This window comes from Echinococcus granulosus, assembly GCF_000524195.1.
Source record: "Echinococcus granulosus chromosome Unknown EG_S00125, whole genome shotgun sequence".
Classification (NCBI taxonomy): domain Eukaryota; kingdom Metazoa; phylum Platyhelminthes; class Cestoda; order Cyclophyllidea; family Taeniidae; genus Echinococcus; species Echinococcus granulosus.
The window spans coordinates 58,883-84,632 of record NW_020170505.1 but is presented as its reverse complement, the minus strand read 5'-3'; the positions used below and the strand labels follow the sequence as shown (position 1 = coordinate 84,632).

The 25,750-nt window shown below is 38.8% G+C and overlaps 1 protein-coding gene across 1 annotated transcript; it reads left to right on the top strand. All coding sequences in view use genetic code 11, as the record gives it.

Moving 5' to 3' along the window:
* Positions 1-49: 49 nt before the first annotated feature.
* On the top strand, positions 50-25,201 carry EGR_08939 (AMY-1-associating protein; the record flags this gene model as incomplete). Its single annotated transcript, XM_024498188.1, has 31 exons — positions 50-252; positions 680-764; positions 1,539-1,713; positions 1,840-1,958; positions 2,842-2,980; positions 3,334-3,497; positions 3,930-4,067; positions 4,769-4,908; positions 5,331-5,410; positions 6,211-6,404; positions 6,964-7,272; positions 8,710-8,888; positions 9,231-9,340; positions 10,946-11,012; positions 11,322-11,505; positions 12,322-12,471; positions 13,039-13,218; positions 13,316-13,516; positions 14,351-14,712; positions 14,801-14,859; positions 15,201-15,287; positions 15,320-15,528; positions 15,932-16,314; positions 17,269-17,426; positions 17,537-17,716; positions 18,720-18,859; positions 18,939-19,052; positions 19,134-19,355; positions 20,517-20,738; positions 21,072-21,275; positions 24,947-25,201. The coding sequence occupies 31 exons, from the start codon at positions 50-52 to the stop codon at positions 25,199-25,201; spliced, it is 5,412 nt and encodes a 1,803-aa protein (XP_024347387.1).
* Between the last annotated feature and the right edge of the window lie 549 nt (positions 25,202-25,750).

Sequence of the window (25,750 nt, the reverse complement as noted above, 5' to 3'; positions counted from 1 at the left end):
TAAGATATACCCATTGTCAGAGGAACTCTCATATGTATCAGTTTCTGCCATGTATCGGGAATCATCATTTTCAACACTGCTGACGTCCCCCATTAAGCAGGAGCATTATTGGAGCAGACAAAGATTTCAAAATGGTTTGAGACTTCCATGTTGGCACCATTGTATTCCATGCAAAACTGACTATTTCTATTCAAGAAGTACCGAAGTCAAAAGAACATGGTATATCGCCGAAGACGAATTCGCTGACTTAAAGTATGAGTTACATGATGTCTTTTTAAGAATTACAAAAATAAAATGGGTTGAATCAATGAATTTGTGTTATTTGGAACCTATGGAAAAAAATAAATGCATATTACAATCCTATCTGTTTGCGCTTTTGTAAAAAGCAGGACATATATTATTAGGTTCTTATGTTATAATGCAACAAGTTTATTATTAGCAGAGTGGTACGATTTGTAAGAATTTCAACTAGTTAAAAAACTGGGAATTAGAATTACACTGTGTAAGCTATTTAACGGCATACTGGGCAATTTATTTTCTTGACTAGCGCAGAATGCTGTCAAGGTACTCCATATTAAGTGACTTTTAACTAAGGTTAATGTATTAATAGAGCTTCTAAAGTATTATCATTGGTTTATCTTCTATCTGTTAATTGGATATTACTGCTTTTAACTTATAGACGAGTTGAGGAAATTGGCTTGAAGGTTGATCGTTTCACGTATGCGTTAGAAATACCACCTAAAATTGACTGGACGCGTGAATCGGTAAGATTTATTGGAACCACTTGGTCACGTGGTTGCTTCCATTCGGCATGTTTGTTCCGAAGCAAAAATACCTGGTTTTAGGTCTTTGAAATTTTTGATTAATTGGCAATGAAGATAGTAGGTTTTCGGTTCAGTTTCAGTAGTTAACTACCCCCAACAAGTGTTAAGAAAGATAAACTCGGAACTTTTTTTATAAGTTACTCCTTGTTCACTAAGCTCTATGCGAAATCGATTGGGAGGTACTAGGGAAACTTCGTGTTAATAATAATAAACTTTGTCAAGACTCCGTTGATTTCGAGGAATTAGGAGATTTCAAACAAAACATGCAGGGAGATGGCAATAGAGTTGTTATAGTCTCACATAGTTTGAAATGCAATGCTGTTTTGCCTCTGAGTAATCGCATTTGTTACATAATTTGGGCAGATATCAAAGCTTTGTACAGTCTAAAGATAAGTAACCGTTAAGTACTTCTATGGTTGCCAACAGAAATAACCATCAGTATCTTTCAAGTTTCGTTTGACAAATTCAACCCTTAAAATTTTGCGATATCTTCAAGAGGCAAAGCTACACTTCTGCCACTCACATGAGCGCTTACTTAGACTAACGAAATCACCGTTAGAGGACTCCCTTTCAAATAGATTTCTTACACGCAATCTTTTATTCATGCTAATTTATACAAGACATTTTTGTATCATCCCACCGCCCTTTAGTTTTTCCATCCACAATACGAACAGTTTTGGCGTAAAATTCTAATCGTAAAGAAATGTCTTGCAGATGCTCTTCGTCTGCGTGCTTCAGGAGCCACCAGATCCGAAGACTAAGCGAGGCACCTCCTTTTACGAAATCCACGAAATCCACATTCCCCACGAGGAGGTTAACGCTCCACATGACAAGACCTATCTCGTTGAAATCACCTTCGAGACTACGGGGCTTGATCCCTTTCCACCTGGTACTAAAACTAACGGCCTGTTAAATTCTTTTCACTCTAACAATTTCCCTTTTTTATACATTTTTCTCATTGTTTCTGATGTCTAAGATGACACTGATTCATTCTTCCTTTCGACCAACTTTTCAGGTTGTAGTCACGTATTTGGGCAGGGTGATCGAGAAATGAAAGCCTGCTATGAGAATTTGAACAGAAGAGTGCATCTTCCGGAGCTCCATAACAACAACTCTGGCATATTTATTCACGGGGTATGTTTCTTGCCTTCACTGTCGGCAAACACATCACTGAAGGACTTAGTAAAAAGTTATAAAGTGTGCAAAATACATATTTACAAAATGAATTTGCCTTGGAACCGTGGAGAAAGAAGGAAAGTAAATTGTGTCTGTACAGCAATGTAACTAGTTCTCTTTGTCGTGCTGGCTAGTAAGGGTTGTCACGCTGAAGTGAAGATGGCTATAAAATTTAGCAAACGGCAGGAGGTTGAGGGCGATAGAAAGGATATGTACCTCTACTGGAGTGTTTACTCAGTATGGAGCTAACGTTCTCCCACAGTCCCATGAGTAGATTAAGAAATTTGGATGAAATGAGTCCAGAAACCTTGCCACATTTAGTTACAACTGTAACCACAGTGTATAAAGGGAAATTCCTGAAACCGCTTTTTAAAGTAGATGTAGGCGACAACTTTGTTTACTGCTGGATGAGTACTTAAAAATGATGGGGAGACACGGGTAAAAGCACCTGAGTGCTCGTTCAAGGCACACAATCAGCCATCGTGTAGAAGTTTGTGCTGTTCTTTGGCAAGTATCTGAAGAACTTTGTCCTCTTGGGACCTATCGAGCCCACAGAATAAGTAAATTGTATGTCAGTAAGATTTAGTGGCGAAACGAAGTCTATAATCCACTCTAACTTGAGTTAGAGAGTATATAACATTAAAATCAGTCTGGTTTCTTCACAAAGGAGGTAGTAGCTTTTTCTGCAACATTTTTTTGAAAAGTAGCAGTGACTCAGGTTTCTCTTATCGAACAGTATAATGCAAAACACTATAAGCTTTTTAAATGTCCACGTCCGCAGCGCTAGAAATAGCAATGCACAAATTGCTTGAATGTGTTCCTTAAACCTTCTCCAATTCAGATGACTACAGGTGAAGAACTGCAGCAGCTTCCATACCTTCAACAGACACTTCTAAGTGGGGCAAGATTGTTTTGTGCAAAGCATCTTTGCGAGGTCAACATTGTGCGCAATATCCTCTACAGGAACGGTACCTCCATAGGTAACGCATTTCCCATTTCATAAAAATTAACCTCTAACAAGTGAAGCTTTTTACTTTGAACGAACTAACATCTTTGCCATAAAGTAAGCTAATTCTGAGCATTCATTGATAAGTACAGTAACTAGCTGATAATAGTGATGTTTTGGACAAAGTGGAGTGAAGGTAAACAAAAACTAATCAAAAAAGTTAATAAATAAACTCGAGTCCTCTTATCTATTGAAGCCAATATGAGTTCTATCTGATAGCAGCAGGCAATGAAACTCAATTATTTGCAGCCACAGCGACTGCTGCCCTGTTTGAGCCAAGTTTAGCAAGTGGAGAGTCAAGAATGCACATTTTTTTTACAATAATAGTGTTGGATGGATATGGAAAAGTTCTGAATTCAGAAACGAACAACGAAGGTAGGAAGGAAGAAAGCGAACCTTGGCGAGATGAAATGGGGGACACAGTGGAAAATCCGTTTTTGCATATGTTCCAATGGATGCCGACATTGCGGTTTGAATTCACTCATCCATCCGTGAGTCTTGGGCAGTCTTTGTGGCACTTATGCTTGACAAACGTTAGTCTTTCCACAAATCTTAAGTGTCACCAAATCTAAGGTTTGATAATATGATCTCCCTATTCCTACGGAAGGCCGAAGATGCGTAATCAATGTCCTTCTTAACCGGCATGGAGGTGTAATGTGAAGGCACTTAGATCTGTTGAGCAAAGCTTGAGGGATCATGTTGGGGAATGAATAAATACCACTGAATTGTTTTGCGTCTATCTTGTTTATAAAATCAACCTTGTGATTACACTTCTGCATCCACCCTGTGCAGCAGTTTTTTTAGGAGAGCTGAAAATGAACTTCCGGTTCTTAATAATCAACGGGCGTTGTATTTAAGAACTTCCCTAATATTGAAAGGTCATACTGCATTTCAAATGTCTACCATTTTTTTACATTGTCTAGACGCCCATTCGGGTTATCGCCATATCCTTTCAGTTTAGTGCATTAATACACCGATATTTGTGCGAGTTTTGGTACTGTCGAGATTTCAACCCGAGTAATCAAAAGACAACACTTCGGAATAATGCACGCAAACGGAAGGTATGGCATGTGCATAGACATATACTAATTGCATTGTTGGAGATCCAGGATGGTCGCCATCCCCATGGTTTTTTATCATTTCGAATGACCTTGACCTCGTTGTGTTTATAAGGTCATGGAGAAAGTCTGGGAACCAAGTCTCGAAAATGACCTTGGACGTTTACATGGAAATGTCCTTTTGCAGTTATGGACACTCCGAACAGTGCGGTATTAGGCTATCCTGTTTTAATTTCAAGTCTGTTTGTGAAAGGGAGCTGAGGTTTCGGTTTTGACAGCCTTTCTGCTGAGTCTTTATGAATTCAGCTATTCACAATAGATGCTGTTCTTTTACGATGTTTTGGCATAGTTACTAATGTACCTGCATTAGTCTTTCTGGGGTCTTTTTGTGGTACTAGCAAAAGTTACAAGCTCCTCCTCAATGGTAAAAGCCTGTTTTACCGGATGACAGAGAATGTGTGTCATAATGAGATAACTTTCTTACTGTGTTCAAGCAGGATTCGACCGGTCGTGGCTTCCATTGTTCAGATCGCTTAAAAGAATTCGCGTCATATATTTACATTAATGGATTAAGATAGATTTATCATTTCTTGACCTGGCGATTCCGTAAAGTTGACAAAAAATTATAAAAAAATTTTAGTTGTAATGAATATCTATGAAGTGGTAGTTTTGTTCATGAAAAAAATGTTTTCATAAATATCTAGCTGAGTTGCAGCAAATTGGCAAACCTCTTTGACGTTGTAATCACCAAAAATTACGAGACAAATCTTCCCTATCCACGTGCATGGAAGAAAAATACAGAACTCTATTACCTTTCTTCGCTGCTCTCCACGTCCCTTTGGAGGTTAGTTGAAAATGTTTGACATGCACTTATATTTCATCAAAAAAAAGACTTCCAACGTTATGTGGCATCAGGATCAGACATCATGGAAGAGCAGCCAGTAAGGTGTAGGGGAATTGTGATTTACCAGACTCCCACCCTGATATATTAGCTTCGCACCCTGGGTCTTCCCCGAAATTGTCTAGTAAGTCATAGTAGTATGGCAGAGTTTGTAGTAGTGACGTACAGGACAGCTGAGGCTACCGGGATGGCCGGGAGTCCACATCGCTGAGCAAAAGTACAATTTGTGACGACTTAGGTGCCCACGTAATCAAACACAAAGCTAAACAAGGCATCAAAGCATTATAACGTCAACATAATTGCGTGGCCCAATTTATAGAGTTAAGTCCTACCACTTTATTGTTCAACTTTCTTTGTCATTGTAGAAAGCAGGACAAACCTCACCAGGTCTACTTTGCTCCCGTGTTTTGCACTAGAAGTACCACGGAAACATCTCGAGTCCAAGGTATTCACCATTCCCTCTCTCCAGGATCCTGTGCAAGTTGATAGAGGGTCTAGAGCACGTAGTAACTGAGTCATTTTGGAAAAAAATCGTTGCCATGATGGTATAGGACTAAGTTTCTTTTTGAAAAAACCGCCCATCTAATGAGACTCACCGGGAGTGATCACTCAAAAGTACCGCTGAAAAGTTAGATTGATGGAATGAATGCAATCTCAATAGTTAGCGCGATTTGTAGAGCATCGCAACTTTGTAGGACCTTTGTCACCAAAAGTGCCCTTTTTTCAGCAAATAGCAAAACATTGCGCCTGGACTCATCACCTCATTCTATTTGCCCTTACCTGTACTCAAAATTTAAGCTATTCTACCTATACTGATTTGCTAAAAGCCGAAAGAATGGGTACCATCTGAGGTACGACATGGAAACAGGGAATCACTGGAGAGGGTTAGACCAAACATACACTGGATGTAATTAAGTCTATGTACAAATACACGGTAAAGGAGCGCATTTTGCTGGTTACATTTCCTACACCAGTATGCTGTTTAGTGATGTGTATAGTAAAAAATTTAAAAGTACCTTCATTATTTGTCTCTTCTGCCTGTGTTGTTTGGTAGGAAAATAAGATGCCTAATATAGTTAAATTATTCCTTCTAATGTAATGCTTTCTTAATCTTCTAAGCTTCCAACCAGTCTGTTTGTCAGGATTTGTGTCTCATTAACCAAGATCATAGTCATTTTCCTAGTCAAATTAAACAAATTTGACAGTATGGCTATCGAAACAGCCATTTAACTTCAAAACTTCTAGGTCGCTTACCCTCAAGACCGCCCATCTATCCCTTCCGCGGCTTGACTTTTATGTGGTCCATCCGCCGGAGGAAGCCTTTCACACCGACAAAGTCTACTCCCCAACTCCGTATGCGTGATTTTCAAGTGGCTGTCAACTCGGCGGAAATGTCCTTTGTGCGCATGATCATCAAATGCGGAGATACCAATTGCACGGTTAGCGGAGCGTCTTTATGGACAATTTGTTCAGAGAATACCCCATTCTGTGTAGTCGATGCTTGCTCTCGTATAACAATTCTCCCGTTTTTATTGAAGACAGGAATTTCTATATCAAAAAGCGACACTGTCACATATTAAGAATTATCGCCTACTGTGGATCTAAATACGGGAAGAAATTTATGTTGATGGTTGAGCTGATCGGAATACGGGAGACTATTCTGCTAGCTGAGATGGTCTACATTCATATTTTTGTTAAGCATTACGTTCCAAATTTTTAGCTACCAAAGAATCAACCACTTCTTCCCACTTCATGTCTTAAAAAAGCTCTTAATAATCATTAGCTTTCCGCTTCAGGACTGTGTTGCGACGCGCTGCTTATTTTCCCTTATTACTTGATGGTATGAAAGCACACTGAGACAGCAAAGTAACGTTTCAACTTAGCAGGTTTTTTCATTACACTTCGAGATTATGAACCTCTTCTTTACAATCTTCGTTCAAAATCAAGCTTTGAATTACTTTCCAGGACTTTAAGGAGTTATTTTATCTTTCTTTTTAGTTGTCTATGGAAGTTAGGCTAAACACTGTGTTAGCTCACTCAGTCTACATTCTCCCGAGCCAAATGTTACTCAACGAGTCGTCATCTTCATTCGCTCTCATTCTTGACGGACCCGAATTCTCTCTTTACACCGGCACCTTTGATCGACGCCTCCGATTATTTCAGGATGGTCGTCTTATAGTTTTGGGTACCTACAGCCTTCCACAAATGCAGCAACCGTCGGAAGCCTTCGTGCAGGCAACTGAGTTTTCGGCTTTTGCTAGCACTTTTATCGAGACGCGGAGCGCGAAGTTCGACATCATTGTCAGAGTAGGGTCATTCATGCCACTTGAAAACTTCAGACGTTTTCAGGCAAATTATTGGAAAACACAAAACGTAGATATCATAATTCTGGATTTGAATGATAATAATAGACTCCATATTTATTACTAAGAGTATAAAGCAGTATAGAAATGCTTGAGGCGGTTTTGTGATGAATGCTTGCCTCATGGAGGGTAGTAAGGGTCATGCTTGTAAAAATAAAAGACAGCGTAATTTTCATTAAATTCTTACGCTCTCTGCTCACAAAATAGGCAGAAATAAGCATTAGATGATTTTGGCAGATACAAGAAAGTCGCTAATGGAAATGCACAACCTGAGATATCGCTAGACAATGCTTACTACTTTTCCATAATAGGTTCAAAAGTGGAAAGCAAATTAGCAACTATTGCACTTTTTATTTTCGCACTGAATAATAAAATATCTCCCTAATTCAAATAATGACAGTGGGTAAATAAGGCTTTTAACTAATCACAGAATGTGTTTGTGCTGTGAACCAAAAAAGATGAAGTAATTAGTCTGCGTAGACTTATACAACATCCAAATCCCAGTTAACTGTTTTAACATAATACAAGAATAAAATTTCGCCACTTCGATAACGGGCTTCTACTTAATGAGGCCAGCTCTATTATCTTTCACCTGCGAAAGAATAGACTTGTAAAAGTCATAGTTAATTAAAATCTGGATCTCGGCCGTGACAACTGTTTTGGAAAGAAAACACTTTTAAGAACCGTGTTAATGTTTTGTTGAACACGATCTGCATTTATTAGCACAAACACTGTAGATGTTGCGAACTGGTATCTATGTGTGTGACAGCTCGGATTCTGCCGGGTTTCCAACCCGGGTAATCGGGTGACACTGACCGCTAAATGCACGTCTTTATTTGCCGATGAGTGTGCGTAAGCTGGGGCTACGACGTGCGGACAAGCCACTGTCGTCTGACCAGCTTAGGCATTGGCCAGTCTAGGGAACCGAAGAAGAGTACGGATTTCTATAAAACGTTACAGAACATTCTGTGCCAAAATAAAGCATTCTTTGGGGCTACGGACAGTCGTAAAAACAGCATTCAAAAAATTATTTACAAATCTCAAATGCTAACTCTATACAACTTTAGTAACATTAACTAGTACCCAATCCCAATAACGTTATCTATTCTGTGGTAACAAATATTTCATAAAGAGGAATATTATATACTTTGCAATGCTACGATTTCAACTTATAAATCTTCACACACTAGTAGCCATTAGCAAGTTACTGAAGTAATAATAATTTCTGACCTTACTTTTTTTGTATAAACTATCTACCGTTCATGCTGACACTACACTACAAAAGTTTACAAGGCCGTTATTATTTTAAATGTAAATCCTAATCATTTTTGCTCTGCCAACTATTTATGGGTAACTGGGTCTATTCTTGAATAAATATCAGTTCTACAACTGGCCCGTCTACGACTTGTCAAGCGGCTCAGTGTCAAGGACACAACTGGCGTGGTCGATGATATCTCAGCCCTGTCGAAAAACCGCATTGCTTCCATCATTCCATCCACCTCCATCTGTGGATCCTTCGAAAATCCCCTCAATGCCTGTTTACTTTCCAAATGATACGAAGTAGGTAAACAATATCATTACTATAATTCCAACCATCATTATTATCAAATACCATTTGTTCCCTCGACAGTGGCTCACATTTATCAAACCACCAATTTCCAAATTTGCACTGAATACCAGTAAATAAGTCTGTAATTGATATTAAAAGAATCAGGTTTTTTGTACAAACCTCGTTTGCACTTTGTGAAAAGTTTCAAACAACACCCCTAATGCTAGTCATATGTTAGTTTCTGAAATAAATGTTTGAGGAGAATTAGATAAAATCACCATATTAGCTGATTATTTAGGAAATAAAAGTTGCAAATAGGAAATATGAGCAAAAGACATTTTCTTCCTTCACAGGAGGTTCTTTTATTCTGCCGATTTTCGCCTATGTCAATCAGTCTGCGCTGAGGCGTACATAGTCGCTCCACAGGCGGACAGCAATCCTCAGCAATATGTTTGTCTTATTGGTTAGCACGTTTCCTTAAAATAATCTAAGAATTTTAAATCTTTATTCTTGATTTACGGTCCATCTGCCCTCAAAAGGGACAATCCAGTATACTACCTCGAGTCTCCCCTGAAAACCTAGTTGGTAAATCAACGGGGAAGAGCATATATTCCAAACTCTTAGAAGAGCTGAGGGAACACTTAATCCCGATGTCATGACGTAGAACAGAAGTAAAAATTAGAGGGACTGAAGTGGTTGCACAGTTAATAGAATGCTCATCACTACACTAGTATCAGAATGTGACCAACTTTTACGTTCTGGCAGCCTCAAGTCATTCGTATCATTGTTCTCTTCAATTGCCTAAATTGGCATCTCTTTAGCACATTGTCGTAAATATTTATGTCTGGTCGCGAAAGCCATTAAAACATTTGCCCCGGAAGAATGTGTGCTTCAGAATAGGTTTTCATTCCAGCTTTAATGAATCCAACTCCAGCATACGTGTAGATTTTTAATTTTAGGGAAAAAGCCTGTGCCTTGCGATCCCAGGATGTCCATTCCGCAGACAATAGATGCAAATGCTCAATGTAAGGCATTTACACTGGCATAAAACATTTCAAAATCTGGTATATCTTTAGGTATTTCTTCTTGTATAAGAATCTTTTAAGCTAATTTCTTTTAGAAAATAAAAAAGAGGAGGAAAATGAGTTAGCGATGAAATTACTTTGATGTATTATTAGGAATTGAGATGCGATAGTATGGCTGATGTCTGTTTATTTTAACGACAACTGTGATTTTACCACTAAATTTAGTGACTAATGGGCCAGGTAAGGCGGTGATCCTTTCATCAAAATGCCTCTTTTCCACTTTCATCTTCCTCTATGCTCAAACCTGGAAAGTTTACGATTCTAAAAGTAGGTTCCTATTTCAATTTAGTCGAGTGCAATGCGCCATCAACAGAGATAGTCTAATACGTAACCTTATTTTTTCCCACCCCTAGAATTGGTTCTTTCATGCAACGGCAATATACACGCACAAGGTATTTTACAAGATAATTGGACTAGTAATTTTTTGTTCCAAAATTAGTTGTATGGCTATGTAATAGTTGAGTTTTCCACACAAACCAACCGCATGTGTACAATTTCGTCCCAGGATCTTTCAGCGTAGCATGCTTCGCTTATTAACGACTGGGCAATTTATTAGTGGGTTTTTCAAAAAGGGACATTTCCCATTTAATAAGTATTTGTGAGGATAAGGAGTCGCATTTCTTTAAAAGCATATAAGGGTCTATCCATAAAATTGTACAATAAACGAGATACTCAGCCTTAACATGGGTAATATAGTGGAGCGATCTCTAATTACAATGAGAATATTTTACCCAGAAAGACCAGGTTTCAAGACGACAATTTTGTTTCAGAAAAGTGGTTCAACAGAATAAATTTGCAGAGATTTGGTAACCTACTGTGTCAGGAGGATTCATTACTGTTTCTGATGAGGTAAATTATCGTATTTTTTTTCCCTCACTGCCAATTTACGCTTCATTCGAGCTTTTAAAATACATAGACTAGTCGGATGTTCGAAAACAAGTCATATTTAAAGTATTTTGAAAAGACATACACATTCACCGCAGGAGGCGGGGAGAACTCAGCACTTCCCAGCATTAGCAACGATATAACGGATCAAGTTACTCCTGACGGGTGCGGCTAAAATATATGAGTTTGAATTGTTTCATTGTTAATATTCCAGAAGGTAGAAACACCATTAGCATATTCCATTTAATCATCATTGTACCAATGGAGAAGTCATATCGGAGGAGTTAATAAACCTCGTAGTAGTACCTGGATTAAAACGAATTTCATCCTCTCCCAAAGTTAATAACACACTTTTTATGAAGTCCAGAAAGATGCGACGATGGCGCCTCCATGGCATTGAGCTATAACCTCCAAAACCAAAAAAATTAATAATTCGTTACCATAATTGTCTCGATATTTTTTTCTCTGTCATAGTCCTACCTGTCGAGTGAAGGTTGCTGAATGGAAGACGGGAGTGGATCTCATTCAGTTGTATGTTTATCCAGTTTTCCAAGGCTGTCGTGAGTCCGTAGTGGAATCCATCGGAGCCAATGAGCCGAGGTCGCATTCTCGTGTCTGTTCGCCGGGTTACTTTTTGAGCAAAGTACCTCCACACAAGGTTAGCGAAAAAGAAGCGATCATAGAGAAAATCAGTCCGTGTGTGTGGATTTACAGAAAATAAAAATTCAACGTGAATCCTCTCTGATGTAAAGTTAAAATATTGCGAGGGGTAAAACATTGTATAGTATGCAGTTAGCACCCGTGAAGTTTTGCTTTTTCGATGAAATTGGTAATCTTCAAAAATATCCAGCAGAATTCGGTGAAACCGGTGAAGTGAAAATTTTTAATTCTATTGCCTTTATGGATGGACATGCATTTGAATCACTTAACGACGATGACTTGTATTGCGGTTAAAACCGCAAATAGTGGCTACCGAAGGAAGAGTTAGTTCATTAAATATAATCCAATCTTTCAAAAAGGATTTTTTGTACCATGCCTTAAGCGTGTGCTGATACCAAAGCGAAATTAGTACGTTTTTGTCCGACGTGGACCAGTAATAAGGATTGTGTGCTTATGCTATTCTTTTTATTGTCAAAATGAGGAATTCGGTTTTCGTTACGCAAATACTGAGATCATCTAACATTTTAAGTAAACTAACTTTGTTTTTTATTCAAAACTTCCTGCCTTATTTACGAACAAAATTAAGGTCGCTATTACATTTCTATTTTAGTAGAATTGTGAATCATTGCTGTAAAAAAAACAAAGTACTAGACTAGACTCACTGCTACTTCACGCACCACAAGCCTTAAGGGAATTTTTAAACTTCTCTTTTTTATCAGTCTTAACTTTGAAATGGCAAAGCCTACACTTTTCTCAGGATTGAGTCGATTTGACCGGATCTTAGTTCTCTAAGGAAATGAATCTTTTAATGTAGTGTGAGCCCTGCCCCGAAGATACGTTCTCGGATCCGGACACAGCCTCGGAAGAGTGTCTGCCCTGTCCAGATGTGCGGAACACGACGCAACATCTGCCTGCCCGATCCTCCATACACTGCACCAACCCTCAGCTTGACAGAGAACGTGAAGTAGGCGTCGTTAATTCTCACATCAACGTCTACTCTGTTGTGCCACAGTGTTTACATTACCGCCTATAGAATTTGGCTTTCTGATTTATTTTATTTGAGTTGAACTAGAAGTTAACCTTACAAGGAGATATGCCAGTCAAAAGACTACTGGGTGCTTATCTAAATGGGAGTATAGAGGCTTGAGCAGTGAGGTAATCTTCCGCCAATATTCGATTCACCTCACCTAATAATGTCATGGTTTGTCCACTCCGTATCACTTGGAAGGTAAACAGTTGAGAGAATTTTCAAAGGATATAGAAACAGCTGTGGGCGAAATGACAGGAGCATTTCAATTTTTCGCCAGGGCTGAAGCATCACTAACCACGCTAGTTGTCTCCGTGAGATCGAGCCGCTTGAAAGGTCATAGGTGGGCTGTTTCTATAGACCTAACAACTTTTGCAGGGAAGTAAGTGGGACAACGCTGAATAGAAGGGATGGTAAAACACATTTTTCTAACCAGATGCATAGCAAACTGATCGACAGAAAAAGTGAGTTGAACATTCACATACCAAATTTGCGTAATTTTAGCGTCTGGCTCATAAAGCGGTCAACTTGGTCCCCTCGGTGTTACAAGGACTTGCAAAAAATGAAGCGAATTTTGATGATGATCAGATAGATATCACCCTCACTGAGAAGGAAGTACTACAGCATCTGGCGCCTGATCCTCTCAAACTGCGAGAGCAAGAGACAGCGGAGAGTCTTTTTAAGGTTTGTTGAAGCCCAATTTTATGCTATTTAATCAACTAATGCAAATCAACTGAATAGTGCTTTCTTACCAATAAGAAAACCTTTTAATCTCTTCCAGGAAATAACTCATCTGACCTTCTCTATTGAGGAAATTGTCTCGATGATCCTGGTCGCTTTAGCTCTAGCAATGATGGGTGCAGTGGTCACCTTCATACTCGGTATTGGCAGCCGAAGAACAATATATGCATCCCGGCGAAAAACAATTGTCAACCGGTTGCTGAAATGGATCAACCAACACCTGAGAGACCTCTATCATAGGGTCGGTCTCTTAGCCTCAACCATCTGATAGCATTTAACCATCCAAATGTGTATACAAGGCAGTATTTTACCCAAAATCAGCTATTCAGTTGTGTAGCTATAGGTTATGAAATTTCTGGTATTTTGAATATTTTTTTAGAAATTCTGGAGATAAAATGCTCATTTTAACAGTGTGTTGTTATTTATATAAAAACAATGAACTTATTTACTTCAGACAACATTTTTTGGAACAATTTTAGGCCACTTTTTGAATATTTGATTTTGTGGCTATAAGGGAAATTAGGAAAAAATTGCGGTTCAAAAAAGCCTACCTTGCCTGTTTCCGCGTTACTCAGGTGGTAGAGAACTGATGAAGATAGTAATTAAAACACTTTAATTCTTAATGATTCCGTCAATACCATATTCGGATCCGAAGTGATTTAAATATACACAAATGATAAAGAATGTGTATGCGTTACACACCTAGTATCAAGTAATACTGCAGAAAGTAGTCATTTTTACAAATCGGTATCAGCTCGACACACACTGTTGAACTTAGAGGAATTCAGTACTAAAATCCAGCTCCCTTCCAAGCATTTAACATTCGGTTTTTACGAGCTGAAAGAATAGAATTTGCTGACTGCCAAAAAGTCGTAAGTAACTGGCAGTTGAGCAAAACCGTTTGTCCATAAGTTTATCTCGAAACTTCAATTTTTTGCGGCCAATTTGTAGCATTCCATGTGTGCAGGAAACTTTTAGGTGTGTTTTAATTTGAATAGCTAGAAATGTCTATTTAATGCATGTGTAGAATACTGCTTTACCATTCTTAATATAAGATTCTCTTCGCCTCTTAAAGGCATGCTTTGCACGACGGCGCTGCAAACGACGTCACGACAGCCGACCAAGCTGGCGGAAGAGGAAAAGCGCCGCGCTTCGCACAGGAAACATTTACCAAATCAAGTCTGCTAAGGAGGAGGAAGAAGAGGTTAAATTCTACGAAGAACTGCAAACAAGTCTTGTTAATTTAATAACCTGTGAAGAACGTCCGGTTCGACAGGATGACAAATCCAAAAAAGAAGCTACACGGATGAGCGTGTACGATGAGGTGACTCCAGCGATTTTAACGAAAGGAAAGAATGAACCAGATGTTCCGGATTACACATTTCTAGACGTTGCCCAGTCAAATTTAAAGCACAGCAACCATGAGGAGGCAAAGTGGTAATCTTACCAAAAAACTGCGAAAACTTGGCATTACTCGGTGTTTTTTTTTCATGGTCATCTTAATGTTGCTTTTGATTGCACGCAGTGTTCTTGGAAGAAAAAATTTGGTAATGGGATTGAAGGATGCTGCTAGAAATCGCACAGGTTTGGCAAATTTCTATAGTCTGTTCCTGAAATTCAGTGATACACTAACCTCAAAATCTCATTGGCGAAAGTGTTCGTGCGTTTGAAATTAAGAAAAAAACAGAAGGACAAGGTACTTGTGTTTAAAACATATGGGTTACCGTGATTTGGAACGAGTACACCCATTTTTTAGATAGAAAAGGCTATATAATTTGAATGTTCATTATTTAAATTTTTTTCAGTAGGCAAAGTAGAATAGCACAAACAACAATAAGTTACTGCAATGTAGCCGCCATTGTACTAATTAATTGACGTTGTAAAAATGATGACCTTGGAATTTTCAATTTTCCAGTGTCTTGTAGCAACAGTTCACTGTGAGATCATGAGTACAAAGGTGCGAATGTTCACAGAGCAAAGTAAGGTAAAAGGACCAGGTAGCTCAACTTATGGTAAGTCCACAAATATGTAATGCAAAGTTTAGGCCCATCTACCAGCTTTTCTTCTGCTGTGGACCATGAGCGAGCTAAACTGGGGATCATTGTATCGCCCCGGGAACATATCAAAAGACCGATTTTTCACAGAGCTTTAAGCAAAAAGGAATCTCAGAGGTCTTTTAAGGGCGTGAAATTACCCCGATACTCGCCTGCTGACAATGTCGGTGTCAGCTTCGATGCTGCAGAGCGAACAGCGGTTCATGATTTGAAGTAATTTGAGTATACAACAATTACTTTAGACTCAAATTCCTTACACACTATTCCGCACTCGGAGGTTATCATGTGAAATATTGTGGCTTACCGAAACTGGAAGTGGGGCCGACCGTATGAATATTCCACCCCTTTAAATATCTTTTATTAGTTTATTTGGTCACTAGATATTTAGGAATAATTTGTACTAAATTTGTTAGGTTTTGTCTTGTGCTATAGGAGTACATATATTTTGTAAACTACAAATTACGGCTTAATTTCCACATTATTATTGCTTTGACTGATTAGATGTACAGAACAATGAAATTGACTTACTGTCTTTTAACAATAACTAATACAAGTTGTGAACAATGTTATTTCTAAATGACAATCTAGAAACATTTTTGCAGAATATGAAGGAATTTTACCTAAAGGCCGCTCTGGAGAGTGCAACTTGCCAATTGAACGCATTCAATTATTCGCACTGCCTTAACGGCGAAAGACGTGATTGTGGCATACAAACGCAGTACCGCGATTCAGAGGCACAGACGGATCCCTATTCACCAGAATACGTCATTCCTCCTGGCCAAAATCCAAAAGTTTTGCTTTTGGCGCATCTGGATTTTGGCAGTGGGCTGCCGGTTAGTCAAAATGTGGTAGAACTAATCGAACGCGCCCAAGAGAGGCGCCTTGTGGAGGCCCAGATGGACAACCTCCTTTCAGCTTATCGAACCCGTTTGAGGAGCAAACTGGAGCTGGATGAATGGCGCTACAGGGCACGTGAAATTGAGACGTAATTTATTCTTTTATCTACTTAACATTTTATTAATACATTTGCGACAATTTACTATTGTCTACCTCTGGTTCTAAGCTGTAATTTATGCTATCGTTTCGAGATGTGGCGAGTTGGGTTTCTATAAACTACACGTTTTAATGTGGGTTCTGTTATTTTGTTACACTATTCACTGAACCAAATTTCATCCTCTTTTGCGGTTGATTCGACAGCAGGAAATGAATGGCACCAAACTATGATGAATATTCCGTGCTGGGAACAGTGATTCATACATGTGAATTAATTTTGAAAAAATCTTTTGAATCATTGAGTAGAATTGAACTATCCGCCTGTATGGACGAAAAAGGCAGTTGAAATAGACAGCATGTGGTGCGAACTTAATTATGATTTCGAACACCTCTATCATTTTATCACAATAACTAGCGTATCATTTCAGTGATAATTTTTTCTACTGAATGCAAGTCAGCATTTGTGAATTATCGTAGTGTTGGGATTTTGCATGCATTGATATTATTAGGAGTTCCGTTTTTGGAATCTAATTACACCTTTGAGATCTCATGGGCGAAGCTTCCTCTTGGTTTAAGGAAATCATCCAGTTAGTACCATTAGTGTTACCTTTCTAAATACACAGAAATCTTTTAGCATATTTTTCGTTTGTCAAGCTACTATTTATTCTCGATTTATCTTTGTTATCTTTTCTCGTAGGTTTGCCTTTTTCTTTAATCCTTACTTACAGTCAACTTTTGTTGTGCAACCCATCACATTTTCCATTTCCCAACAATGTAACGATAGATAAATGCAACCAGATCGGAAATGTTTCCTTATTTGTAAATAACTTGCATAGATTTTAAGCTTTACAGTTGAGTAAGGTATGCTTTGTGTTTAGCGCTCATAATATTTGCAATTCTGTGGATGACAAATAAATAAAATAGTCATTCCTCTATGAACTCCCAGATTACAGGAGATTCGTCTGCAAGTAATAGCTCAGTTGCTCCGTATTCGGGAGGAAAATCGTCAGGTAATGAATGCAAGGCGAGTTGACCGACGTTGGAACCGTCGACAAAAGGAGAAGTCTGAGATTATTGAGAAAATTCGCACCGAATATGCATCAGGTGAATGAGTGCAATTTCCTGCATCTTCTTATAAGGAATTACTAGTAATAATGTTAATGGATTGACAATTGCGTGGAGTCCTTACTATTAACTGGTTAATGGTGATGCAGCGATTAGAAAGATGCTCTGCGTCATGGAGCGAAAGAATAAACCACCGAAACCGGACAAAATCGAGCAATATTCGCAGCCTGGCTCGCAGGCCTTTGCTCCTCTCACGCGACTCGGTGTTTTTCACGACCGTGGGGCTGAACGCTTTAAGGTACACAGCAAATTTCTCGACACCTATGCAGGTGAGCATTGAGGGGTCCAGTAATATTGGAATCAGCATTTAAATGTACGGTCTACAATGGATTCCTTTCGATGTTCAACTGTAGTAAAGACCATAGTACTTCGCATCCTAAAAACACGTTTTTATTTATAGCTCAACTTATGATTAAACCATCCTTCGTATGCATAAGAGCATCTTACTTGGTTTCTTCATTGTGTAACTCACATTTTAATGAAATACCTATTATTGGTGTACTCGCATCTCTCACCTCATCACTTTCATTACTTATTGCCTTATTTCTGATAATATGTCATGTTGGAATAGATATGTCTAGGTGCTTATGCTTATAATTCCTTGTCAGCGGTTACCTAGTTCGCGTTAGATTTGGACTTGAACTAACTTAAGGCTTCTTTTGTTCATAACGTGAGCAGTTCGGAGAAAAACCCTAAACTCCTCTTTGATTTCTCATGGATCCCTTCCAGTAATTCTCTCATATTTACCGCAATTGCGATTGTACTTATGCGCTCCGAACCATCTAAACGCATTAGAGACGTTCTTTAATACTAATACTTGAATACTTGATTACTTTTTGAAGGCTAAATTTGTTCCATTACTAATCACACCTGAAAAGGTAAGTTTTTGCCTATGATACGCCTTCTGCTCGCGACGATCACTGTAAGACAGGAAGACAGTTCCTTATGGTACAGTTTATAGGGATTTTAAAGTTGTATTTATTTTGGAATAATAGCTCATACGTGACGATCTACAGACCCAATTATTTTTAGTAGGCAAAACCAGCAACATTAAATTCTCATTTGCGAATTTTTGCACTTTCCAAGAACCAAAGACCTCCAAGGAGCTTGGGGCGTAAATTTTTAAAAAAAAAAACTTCACTTCATTTCAGTCACTAACGATTTTGTATTGCTTAATATGCTACACCTATTACCTACATATTTGGAATGAATATCAGTCAGTACGAATGATGAACTAATGAATGATTTATCATTGTGTCTCCTTGAATATAGGTCTTTCTGAACTGGAGAAATTCATCCCAGAAAGTGTGGTAGACGCCAAGATCGTTGTGAAAAAATCTACCCCTTACACTAAGGATGGCCATCTTAAACGGCAATTCCGATGGCAGGCACAGCTTGAGTCCTTGCACAAAGTATTTCGATGGGAATAATTCATTTTACTAACTTGTATTAAAGTAGCAAAACCTTTACATTTTTGAAACATATGTTTAGTACATGGATTCTTTGGGCGCGAAAAATATCACTCCACCCAAACCGTTGCGTTTTCTATTCGAAATTGAGAAACCCGTTCCGCGTCCTTCAACTCCATCGGTGCCTGAGATCAATGTAAGTGGCAGAGCAGGAGATTGCGGAAAATGTTACGCTCTGTAACAAAGACCTGTTTTTTTTTTTTTTCTTAATTCACAGAGGGTACGGGATGCAGGGGAGGTTGCTGTAATACATTTACAAAGACTCATTCGAGGTCGCGCGCTGCAAACAATGATGTACGAGTCGAGGAAGAAGCGTCAATTACTCATCAACGAGTTGCGTTCGACGCACGCGCTAACGAAGGAGGAGCGCGCCGAAAAGCGCCGACAAATGCTGACCATCCGCACCAATCAGACGCGTTATGAATATTTACAGCATGAGGTGAGTAATAAGATTCAAGTCATTCTAGATACACCCCGGAAAGTAAAAAAAAAACTGGAAAATTACCAGTTGATTGTTCAATTATTGTGCCATATGGGAAACAGATTCCCGATTACAAATGTGATATTTATTCATTCTTGAAGAGGCAAATCGGTTAACATAAATGGTGTGAAATACTTAATACAAAAAATACGTAGGTAGAGCAAGGCTCCTTTATTGCTTCTTTACTCTCAATAAGCGGTGGATATTCCAGCGTTCAGCAAATGAACCAGGTCAAGTTATTACTCGTGACCGATTTCGAAATATTTTTTTCTCTACTGAAGCAGCTTACTAGTATTATACGTTGATAAATCCGTAAACAATTATTGCCAACGCTAAATAAGGCCCCTTTAATGTCATAAGCGTGGGGACCGACTGGGGGGTGATTTTAAAAGCTCCCATGGCAAAAATACGATTTCATTACGCGGTCAATGTCTTGTCTCGTTAATTGTCCTTCGCACTATCAACCACTACTCTTTTTTCCATCAGTTTCCAGAACACTATTCGAGCGAGCTGAAATTGATAACGCAATTGTACGGGAATTTTTTCCTTTTCACCAACTTTAATGGATTATATTTATCGTATCCACCTTTTACCAATTATACATTTATTCCAAAGTCAGTGCTTCAAGGTTGACCACGTTGTGTAAAACACTTCTCATTGTAGTTTTTTTAAATACGCTCTATGAACAGTTTCTTGAAGTCTTATTCCGACTGCCTCTACCTTTTTCCTCCTACAGACTTCCAGTTCATTTATTTAGACAACTGTAGAATTCTTTTATGTCCATGCTGTAAACGTTTTTTTTTTGGTGGTTTTGACTCCATTAATTTTGACTTTGCTTCATTAGCGATCATGCTGCAAAATTTGCATTCAGTACTGCTAAAACTAAGCGGTATTCTCCTAAGACTTCCGTTATAAGCTGGTGATGTAGCTCCATTGTTGTACATTTTCAGTGGCGAAAAACTAGCCCACTCTCACATAATTACTTGAAGTATTAGTGAAGAGGGCGCAGAAGCCGAGTCAAGGACAACTCCAAAGTTCTGTGTATTGGTATACGCAATTGTAACAGACCTCCTTCTCCTCTAGTGCCATTTAAAGTTCCATTCTTGATTCCATATACAGAACAACCTATCGCACGAAATTTTGGAACGCCTGGATTCCACGGTGCTGGGAGCGACGTTAGATCTTCTAAGCAAGGAATTGGATCGGCTCTTAGTGGACCAGCGCCTCCACGAATACGTCCAACGCGCGCGCAACGAACGACGAATGCGTGAGATCGAAGAAAGCAGCAGGCGACAGTGGGAGGAGCGGCGCAGACGAGAGCACGACGAGTTCTTTCGACAGGTATTTTCAAATTCAATGCTACATAAAGTAGCTGATCTAAACAAGCCCAATCAACATACATGATAACGATATTAAATCCAAGTGGTGAAGTAGCGAAAGCGCAATTCGCCGGCTGCTTAAAATGAATTTTCCAGACAAAGTTGATTGTTCTCTCTGCATTATTATGTGATTTTACCACAAATCTTATTGAGGTAAATGATTATTTTACGCTCCTAAAAACACTTTAGAATACTAATTACGATTGGAAATATGTCACTTCGCTTAAATCATAGTGTTCTCTATGCCTGATCCCTCCCGCCTGGCAATCATTCATTTCAAATTGTCCTTTTGAAGGTCGTTAAAGTTCACCAGGACACAGTCGATGGCTACTTTTCAGCTCTCATTGCTACCGCCATGGAGACGTCCGCCGAATTGAAAGCCTCCAAGGAATTTGAAAAAATAGCTAAACTGTGGCCTGACGAAGTTTGGTGTGCAGAGCAACGCCTGACACATGAAGAAGAGGCCGCTGAACTCGTCTACAATTTTCTCATTCCTGAGGTGAATCGAAACCTCTACTTGTTTTCCCATTGTAATTTATTTTTAATGACAAAGAGATCGAACTGCAGTGAACACCAGCTAGCTCCAAATCATGTGAAGCAGCCATAGATCACACCGATCAGCTTAAACCTTAGCTTTGAATCCAATTAGATGACCTCATGAAATAATTATTTTACTGTTTAAACTATTCACAGTCAAAAATATGCAGGAACCCCAATTTTGGTGATCATACTTATGCCCTCCTCTTCAATTAGCAAGAGTTAATCTTCTTTCCCCACTAACTGGAGTGTTGCTTGTTTTTTATGAAGCCTGGCTGGCAATAATTTCATTGTAGCAGGTAATTTTTCCATCCTAGGTGTGGAGATTATCAATAAGTGCGTTATTCACCACGAGGTAATAAAATGTTCAACCAACGTTATTTAATAGACATTATGAAAGCGTATTTTAGATATCCCAAAACAGTTTTTATAATAACCAGACCATTTGACTAGCAGCGAAATTATATTTCCCCCAGGTCAGTTGCCAAAGTGTGGTACGACTGTTCCATGTTATGTAATGCATTATGCTACTAAGAATTTTGTTTATTAATCATTGAAGAATACAAGAATACCATTGAATCCACCTTGTTAATTAGGGAAATAGTAAACTTCTAGTGATTTGAATTTCATGTACACTTTTTTTCAAATCTTTTGCAAATTGAATGATTGCGCAGGAGATTTGTTGTGTATTTTGTTCACATTAATCAGAATCTGCTAGATTTTCAGGGATGTTAGTCATAAAACCAGCAAGAATAATTCTCCCTCCCCTTTTTTTCCTACATTTCACTATTTTTATGGAAAACTTTATGTGATATTGAAAGGTGATACATTCCTGTTATTACTTAAATGACTGTCCGGATGGAAGTAAGGAGAAATGGGTGGTTTACTAAACTTTGTCACGAGACATTTATTCAATTTAGCTTCCTTACCACTGATTTTACAATCTGCCAACCGCACCGATTGAAACGAGAAATGTTGATTTTGTGGTTGACTGAAGGACACAAAGTGCTTTCAATTTCCAAATATTGAGGAAAAATCTACCTTGACTGGCTTCAACTTGCTGTTCTTTACGGAGTAATTTCAAAATTAACAAGATTTCCCTCTACTTTCTACCAATTAATAAGGTCAGACAAACATGTTTAGGGGTTGTTTTAGGTTAAAGTACCCAAAAATCATTTTTCAAATTTTGTCCATCACATACCCACCCACTTAACCTCAGTGTGTAAAATCTTCCAGAAAATAGTTTGAACATACGTGGATTAAATATGCGTAGGTCTACGCAAGACCTACCATTTCTAGCACCGCGGTGAGGATGTGATCCGCTGCTTTTTGGCAAGGAAACAGGCCCAAAAAAAATCCTTCAGTGGATCATACAGGAGTGAATGATTTTTTACATCTTTAACATTGACTGAATGAACTGCAGGTCTTAATTTCCCTTTTCATCGCAATAGGTGAGGACGCTTGTCAACTAGATGAATATTGCTGGATAAAAATGAGGGCTGTGCTAAACTTACTTTCAAGCCTAGTACAATGCTTATGAAGGCTATACTTGATATTAAAACAAAGCAGAGGTTACCATTAGGTGATAAATTTAGTTAATGATAATCCGGGGTCTCGTTTCTCCGGGGTTGCCCTGACGACTAGATTGCAAGTGGCCATTAATGCAGTTGCAGATTATGCCACACAGGGAAGTGCCTTGTCGTGAATTGTAGAACAAAGGCGGCATTAAAGTAGGGTTAATTACTGATCCTAGGGATGAGAAACAATTGTTTTATTATCAAATTTCCAATAGTGGTATAAAAGTAGCGATATGAAATAAGCATAAAGTGTATGTCTAAATACTCCTCCTACTTTTGTTTCAAACTTGTTGTGAAGTAGTATTCAAAATTGTCAAGTCTTGAGTGACATTTGCTGATGGTTGACTGTCGAAATTCAACAGAACATGGGCTTAAGTCTCTCCCATTTTGATTTAAGTTGGCGTCGAATGTTTACTTTTGTTGATTTCAATGTCTGTTTATTAGCTTGGTTATTAGTTCGAGAAAGGGGATTTTTTTCTCCATCCCAATGTTTTACGGGCGTCAACTTTAAGACTTTTAAAACATTGCTACGCACTGCGCTCTCAGAGATCTCGGGTAATGTAATCGTAAGTAAAGGACAGACAGGAGATGAAATAGCATATGAAATGTGATTTTGTCAAGGATGGTCTTGAAGGATTTGGTTTCAGGATTGTGTAATCTCACAGTGAAACACTCACAGAGCTCTTCAAATTTCCGTCGTGTCACAGGGTAGGAGGAAGGGGAGGCTTAATAGGCTTAGCAAATGCCATTTGAACTCTGGACTTTCACACATAACACTGTGAGACCGTATCATCTGATATTTCCACGCAGTTCTAGTTACTGTGAGCAGAGAATTGTGACAATAGTGCCATGTGGTGTGTTCCCTTGTTACAGGGAGAGAGCCGCCCTTGTTTAATTTCTTCCATAGGCTGTCCATCTAGGACACCTTGGAGTGGGAGATTTAAACCCGTTTTTGATTACCTTTTACTTTTCACATTGTGATCCTGTCTTCTAGTAGGTTCCCAAGATGGCGATTTTTGTAAAATCCGAGTTAATCATGCAGATGTCAGAAAACATGGAAGCGTGGACTAATGGGATATACATACCACTCTCATAGGATGCTATTTACAGCATACGGGAAAAGTCTGGGTAGTACCACAAACAACTAAAAATAAATTTGGTGCTTGGCAGCTCCAGTTTGCTGTAGGTGGTCATTCTTAACACTCTCTGGTGTCTTGAGCCATCATGGAATTTTTCAAGGGAATTGGGACCAGTCGATACGGTACGATGTCTTTTGTCACAGTGTGAATGCTTCCAAATGCATACCTTTTGGAATTGTATAACAGAACTTTTTACTAGCTTGTCGGTGTTGTTCAACAGGAAGCCCATTTGTGTTATTCGTTTTTAATTAAATCCATATTCCGTGGTTTGCCCATACTGTTCTTTCTTGCCTTTTGCTACCACTTCAATGCGACATTAACGCCTATTTGCCTTTCTACGATTATTTCAACATAAATGTCAGATATTCAAGGATACTTTCGAGAGGATTTTTGCAAGAGCTTCATTTAACGGACAATTTAGACTCTTTTACTGCAGGTCTCATTCATGAAGCAAATTTTGAGGTCAAAGTACCTAACGTAGTTGTCACGACAGAAGTGATGTCAGCTTTTGACAAGTCAGCAGCTGTTTATTTTCGACGCTTTTTATTCTAGCAAACAAATATTGACAAATTTTTTGAGTGAGTCCTTTGAAGCATCAGTGATGCCTGTTATATGTCTAACTACACTGTGCCACTAATAATGTAACCACTTGAGCCCCCCATCCAACGCTCCAACTGTGGTGTAGCTTCACCTAGCCGCATCGTCATTATTCCATTACGGCTGTTAAAATATAAGACTTTTGAGGTCAGTACATTTTATTTCATCAAACCTCAGACTCTAAGGTTTTACATTCGTTGAAGAGCTTAAAAACCTTCGTAATCTACCTAAACAACCTTTTATATGCGTAATACCAATCTAGGTGCTATGCATGATTGATGGGATTGCTTGAAGTATCGCTTTTTTTTTCTCATACCTAGGTAAATCGCCGATGCTACCGAGAGATGCTACAACGCCAACAACGCAAGTATTTAAGCGCTGCTCATCATGAACTCTTCCACGAAGTGGAGTCGGGCCCGCTAAGCGCTAACATTCGTCACTATCAGGGGCTCCTAAAAGATAAGGCAACTTCAATGGAAGGTATGGAGGAGGAGAAGGATGAAAAACTATCGGAGATTCAAGACGAGATAACGCTGAGCCAACTGAAAGGTCACGAATATGACTGTGAGGACTAAAAGAGAGAGAGAGAGAGAGAGAGAGGAGCCAATGCCCACGCGGGGTGTATACACACGCACACACGCTTGAATAACGTATTCTAAATAGTGCGATGACTTTGGTATTTGTCTCGTGCCAGGTATATGCACTGACATGTCTAAGCAGTAGATGGCGTTGAATATACAAGCACTGTACAATATACACATCGACTTAGCGAAATATACTCTACGTAAGTACCCTGCTTAGCTAATGAAAAAGTTTATTTACTGAGAAGGAATGTAAATAATGTAGCTCCAGTAACAGTGTTGTTGAATGACTAATGGATTACCTGCACAACTTTGTCAAGTATTAATAGTATATTCTGATGGGAATATTTAGGGTAACTTGTTTGAGAAAAATATACCGGAGCACCTGCTCTAGTGGGCATTCTTCACCCAAAGGGACAGCACATTGAGGCAAAACAAACTGGATGTTTCTCCGTAGACATCGGCGTTGCATGATTACCAAATCTGTATGTTTCACTCTCTCATAGCTTGCTAGATTTAAATGGCACCTAAATTTACAGCTTT